The sequence below is a fragment of the Solanum stenotomum genome, chromosome 6, assembly GCF_019186545.1.
Source record: "Solanum stenotomum isolate F172 chromosome 6, ASM1918654v1, whole genome shotgun sequence".
NCBI lineage: Eukaryota > Viridiplantae > Streptophyta > Magnoliopsida > Solanales > Solanaceae > Solanum > Solanum stenotomum.
Genome location: NC_064287.1, coordinates 38,333,689 through 38,339,368, shown reverse-complemented (window position 1 = coordinate 38,339,368; position 5,680 = coordinate 38,333,689). Strand labels below are relative to the sequence as shown.

Genomic DNA, 5,680 nt, shown 5'->3' with positions numbered 1-5,680 from the left:
CATTTTCTTCGAATGCCCTTTTTTTTTTGCTGCAATATGGGACAAGGTGCTACAATGGATGAACATCCAGAGATGCTGAATGGATTGGAAGGATGAACTAAGTTGTGCAATTGTTTATCCAAAAGGCAAATCATCACATGCAAGCTTATATAGATTGTCCCTAGCATACTGCTCGTATTCAATATGGAAAGAGAGGAATACTAGTATGTTCCAGATGAAACAAAGATATTCTGAAGCACTCTTGCGAGATCAAAGCTAAATGCACTTATCTATTATTCTTAGGAGATTATAAGTTAGCCCTTTACATGTTGTAATTGTGACCCTTTACATGTTTCTTATGCTCTTTAACTTCCACTTTGGTAATAAAATCAAATTAGTTACCCAAAAAAAATCACATTTTTGTGTCCAAATTAAACCTGCATAGTTGGTGTGTGTCTAAACACACTGGATTCTACCCAGCTACTCTCCAGAGCTTCACTACAAAACTTCTTTCTGCTAACACTTCACTCTTCCTTCTACACAAATGAAGATTGCTTCGTTTTCACTTCTTCGGCTTCCTTTCACCGTCTCCGCCACTCGCCATCGCTTCTTCTCCGCCTTCATCGTCGCCGCCGGCCGTCACCAAAACCCTAACAATGTCTCAAGGAAGCTCCAACAACCGAATAAAAATCTCCTCAAAGCTCGTGAAACTATCAATAAACATTTCTCTACTCTGGCACCGATTCTTTCTCTGGAAGACAAGCCTCAACTCTCTCACGACCAAGCCGTAGGAACTGTGGCCTCTGCACAAGCGAATTTCATGCGCGTTATAGTCCAACATATTCCTCCAGAAACTTCTGTGGATCCTTCTGGAAGCTTCAGTAAGGGTTCGGGGGAAATCGGAGTTGAGTTGTTATGTGTGGTGAAGGCTGTGTTGAAGAAGATTAAGAGGAGAGTTTTGGTTGGGGATAAGGTTTTGGTAGGTTCAATTGATTGGGTGGATAAACGCGGAGCTATTGAGAATGTGTTTCAGAGGAAGACAGAGATTTTGGATCCTCCTGTAGCTAATGTGGATCATTTGCTAGTGTTGTTCTCTATGGATCAGCCAAAAATTGAGCCATTCTCACTCACTAGGTTCCTCGTAGAAGCTGAATCAACCGGAATTCCTCTCACTCTTGCCTTGAATAAATCAGAACTTGTTTCTCAAGAGGTTAGAATTACACAAACACTGATATTCACTCCACATGTATTCAAGCATTTGATTAGTTGGCAAGTACTTATTACTTGGATAAATTGAGTTGCTTGCTAGTAATTTTGATTTGCCACTAGTAGATGAATAGTAACCTACAGGTTAGATGAGCATATTGTTATATCAATCAGCTACCTCCAGGATTTGAGCGTGGAGGGGGCACCAATATTGCGGCAAAAAATCACCCGTGCTTCCATGGACGTAGTCATTTTTTATTTTAATAAATAACAACATAAACAAAATGCCGTCACAATATACTCCAACCATCTAGAAAAGGACTAACTGAAAAAAGAGAGGAGATTTAACGCTACTTATTCCTACTTAATGCTAATATCATCATATTTGAGGGTAATATACTTTCAAAAATAGTTCAAATATAGCATATTTCCTACATCCATGTCCAAAAACACACATTTTGATTCATTGAAAGTTAAATGTGTTGAATTATACATCACAAGGACCAAAATCAAAATTTTCATTAATTTGGAGACCAAATATACAGTTTTCTCTATAATATTGAATTTTCAATTTAAGATTGACCTAGTAGAAAAGGTCAAAAGATTATGGCCTTGCCCTTATAACAGTAAGGCATACGTTAATCTCCAAATAAAAAAGAATACATTATGGAATGTTGTAGCTTAAGATTGATCCCAAGTAACTGAGTAAAGGGGCACAGTTGAGGGCCACCAGCATGCCGATTTAGCTTTTGTGCTTCAGAGGTTCTGGTTTGATATATGATCATTCTTTCATGGTATATACAGATTTATACAAAGAAATTTCTGAGGTTAGCGGGTGCCCGTGAGCCCCCCTCTCAATAGGGTAGCTCTGCCACTAACTGCATCTCAATCCCGAACTTGTTTGGTTTGGTTAAATGAATTATGTGTTGCCATTTCACAGTTCAGGTCCTTTATCAGCACATCACTATGCCTTGGGATGATCCTAGTGAGTGATTACTTGTTAATTTGTTTATGCATCCTTGTACATGTCTGTTGTCATTTCTTTTTTTATTTTCTTAAGTACTAGTTGCAATGCTTGACGTTAGATTTATATACCATTTCTTAGAATGGGATACACATGTCTTTGCTTTTGTATTACCTTTGTAATGGGCTAGGATGTGAGGTGAAAAATACAATATCAGATTGTTATATTTTCAAAGAGTGAACTCAAACTGACAAAAGAGAGAAGCAAAAGAATAGAACACACAATTTTAACAGTATCATTTTTTTATTTTTAAAAAAAAACTAGAACACACAAGGAGGATTCTGGATTGTCTATTTATGAAAATGTGTTTTGACTGAGAAAATCATGTAACATCTAAGCACTATTGACAACTTCTTTATGTGCTTCAGTTTTGATACTACTTTCCTCCTTCCTGTTTATATTTTGTGGTCATTTCTCTAGACGCTGAAAGCCAGTGATCAACTTCTGCAGGAAATAAAAGCATGGAAATCTAGGCTTCGTAGTTGGGCCTATGAACCAATCTTTTGCAGTGTTGATTCCAAGCGTGGACTTGATACACTCCAGTTTATTATGAGAGAACAAACATCTGTCATTGTTGGTCCAAGTGGCGTGGGGAAATCCAGCCTGATCAATGCTTTGAGAGGCAATAAGCACATTCTTGGTGCAGTCGAAGAGCAAAACTCGTTTGATCCTGTGCGTTTGTCATTTTTCATCATTTTATATTATGTATAACATTATTTTGTTTAGAATCCTGTGGTTTAGTGTTTCCTTTTCTTTATTATGATAGCAGATTCTAGGGAGCAAGTGGTATGACGAGCAACGTGTGGGGGAAGTGTCAGTAAGAAGTGGCAGAGGAAAACATACGACGAGGCACGTGTCTTTGCTTCCATTGCCTGATGGGGGGTATCTTGCTGATACTCCAGGATTTAACCAGCCTAGTTTGCTTAAAGTGACAAAGAATTCTCTTGCACATCATTTTCCGGAGGTCTGTCCTGATGGCGCTGCTTCGTCTCTAAATTTTGTTTATTTGTTGAACAATATCTGAATCAATCTATCTATGTGGATCTCATGAGTAACTTCCAATCTTATTACTATGGATTCAGATCCGCAAAGTGCTTAAAGATAATGAACCTGCAAAGTGTGCATTCAATAATTGCTTGCATCTTGGTGAACCGGGGTGCCTTATAAAAGGTGATTGGGAAAGATACCCATATTATCTTCAGTTGCTTGACGAAATTAAGATCAGGGAGGAGTTTCAGTTGAGGACCATTGGAACTAAACGAGAAAGTGATGTTAGGTACGTTCGGAATGCCTTTATACTTTGATGAGATATTTATCAATTCACTTGTACACAACTAAAGGTATAACTTAAAAATTTCTGCACAAAGTAAGAAGTCGGAGATAATAACACTATGAGTCGGTCAAGTACAAGAGATGTATGGTAATCAGGTTCTTTGTGTTTCTGAGTTCTTTAAAGTATGTTATATATCTTTTTTAAATTATAGTATTGAATGTGAGATATAAAATTTTCTGTGTATGTTTGATGACCAAGTATTCTTATAGCGGGTTGCTTAAATTCGGCATTGGCGTTTGTAAAGCTTTTCCATTAAAGGAAACTCACACTGAAAACTCTTAAAGTGTGTTGCCATCCTTGAATCTCCTGCTGTTTTAATATTTGTATTTTTGCTGATGTTACTTTTAGAATGAAGTGCTGATTTACACTTTCTTGAGATTATTATTTTCTGGACACTGAGATTCCATATGCTTTAATTATTACACCACATAATCCAATGAGAAGGATTACATTTCTTCACAAATCAAAGATGGTAAATAAAAGGACATTTTCCTCGGCAAAATTTGTGCTGGTAGCTTAAACTTGTTGTTGTTCGGCATTTCCTTATTCATGTAAGGGAACTTGTTTTCATCAGAGTACTTGAACACTTGATTCATGGAAAGGTACCTCTTGTCCATCAGTACTGTAAAACTTAAGTATTGTAATTTAGTGACTAGCCTACTATTATGGTTTTTTTGTGCTCCATTTCCCTACTCAATCGTTTATTTTATTTTCTATAATCCTATTGTTAATCCATTTGCCTGAAATAGCAAGTATATTTCATCTGCGAGGTGATGCAAATCATTCTAACCCCCCTTCCTAAAGAAACATAAATATTTATGTAAAACATCTTGCAGGTGCAAAGTAGGAGACAAGGGAGTTGTGCAAGCAGAACCGCGGCTGGAGCCCAAGAAATATAGGAGACAATCTCGTAAAAGAGTGAACCAGTCATTACTAGATGAACTCGATGACGAAGACGATACACTAGAGGATGACAATCCTATTCTAAGAGCATTGAGGGAAGAAAATAAATAGAAAAAGCTAAACGGTTGAAAAGATTCTGAAAATTTTCAGTAGGCATGCATGCATCCTTTACACCTGAATCCTTCTTGGCTTGTAAATAGTGACTTTACTGTAACATCTTGTTCATAAGCTGAGAGTGATCGACGGGATTGCCTAGATGTTGTAGATAACAAATGTTCTGGCTGGCGCTGTGTCTCAATGCTTTGGAAGCTCTCACAACGACGTAGTGCAGTACATTTGATAAAAAAGGTGATATGCATTTCCTTCTGCCTCAATTTTTTCCATCTATGTTTTCTGTGATTATTTGGCAATGCTATTTTGCCGGGTATTCAAAAGTGATAGTCGGTACCCTTTATTCGTGTCTGGAAGTTGCTGATCGTACCCCTTTCAGGATATTACGAAGCCCTATATTGGAGTTCTATCATCTTTTTCGATTGAATATTGTTTCCTAACGAGCGGGCAAATGGATGTTGAACAAATAAGTTTTACTTCCCTTGGTGTTGGGTTGGAAACTCACTAATAATTGTTTTGGTAAGTGTTGCAGGGCATCCTATTGGGGAAAATAGCAAAAAATAAGTATCTTATTTTGAGATATTGATTAGTGATCGTATTGCATTGCAGTAGTACAAATGGATAGGATAGGACTGTTCAAGGTTTATCTAAAAATCAATTCAAATTGAAAATTGAACTAAATTGATTAATTAAATTAATATATTTTTTGGTCTCGTTTGGATTTATATTTTTTAAAAAGGAAAAAGGACAAATATATCTTCTATCTATCATAAATGGGAGTTCGAAGCCAAAAGGGCTACTCTTTTCTTCCAAAATGCATAAAAGACCACTGTTTTCTTTAGTAACAAATCGGACAAATTGATGCCCCATCAGTGATAACTCTGCTCACTTTTAACCTCATTAACGCCGTCAAACAATAAAATTTCCTTGAGAAAATTGTTGCCCGAACAGCGATTTCTTTTTTTTTTAAAATAATTAATTAAAATTGTTGCCTGGGCAATGATTTCGTCAAGGGAATTTTGTTTTATTAATTGATGTAGTGATTCTCAAAAATGCATTTCATGTTCACGTTTTGAGAAGTCATCACTAAAACAAATAGCAATGATGAGTTACAGGCTAACCCG

At 36.7% G+C, this 5,680-nt stretch overlaps 1 protein-coding gene across 1 annotated transcript; it reads left to right on the top strand.

Moving 5' to 3' along the window:
- The first annotated feature begins 406 nt into the window (after positions 1 to 406).
- Positions 407 to 5,010, top strand: LOC125868267 (small ribosomal subunit biogenesis GTPase RsgA 1, mitochondrial). The gene is made up of 5 exons (XM_049548894.1): positions 407 to 1,189; positions 2,660 to 2,881; positions 2,979 to 3,173; positions 3,292 to 3,485; positions 4,379 to 5,010. The coding sequence occupies exons 1-5, from the start codon at positions 524 to 526 to the stop codon at positions 4,554 to 4,556; spliced, it is 1,455 nt and encodes a 484-aa protein (XP_049404851.1). The 5' UTR covers positions 407 to 523; the 3' UTR covers positions 4,557 to 5,010.
- The last annotated feature ends 670 nt before the right edge of the window (positions 5,011 to 5,680 follow it).

Bases quoted from the DNA above. Each gene is read 5' to 3' on its own strand.
- LOC125868267 (XM_049548894.1), top strand. From the start codon at position 524: ATGAAGATTGCTTCGTTTTCACTTCTTCGGCTTCCTTTCACCGTCTCC. The intron at 2,882-2,978 runs GTGCGTTTGTCA...TTATGATAGCAG, and splicing joins AGCAAAACTCGTTTGATCCT to ATTCTAGGGAGCAAGTGGTA. The intron at 3,486-4,378 runs GTACGTTCGGAA...AACATCTTGCAG, and splicing joins AAACGAGAAAGTGATGTTAG to GTGCAAAGTAGGAGACAAGG.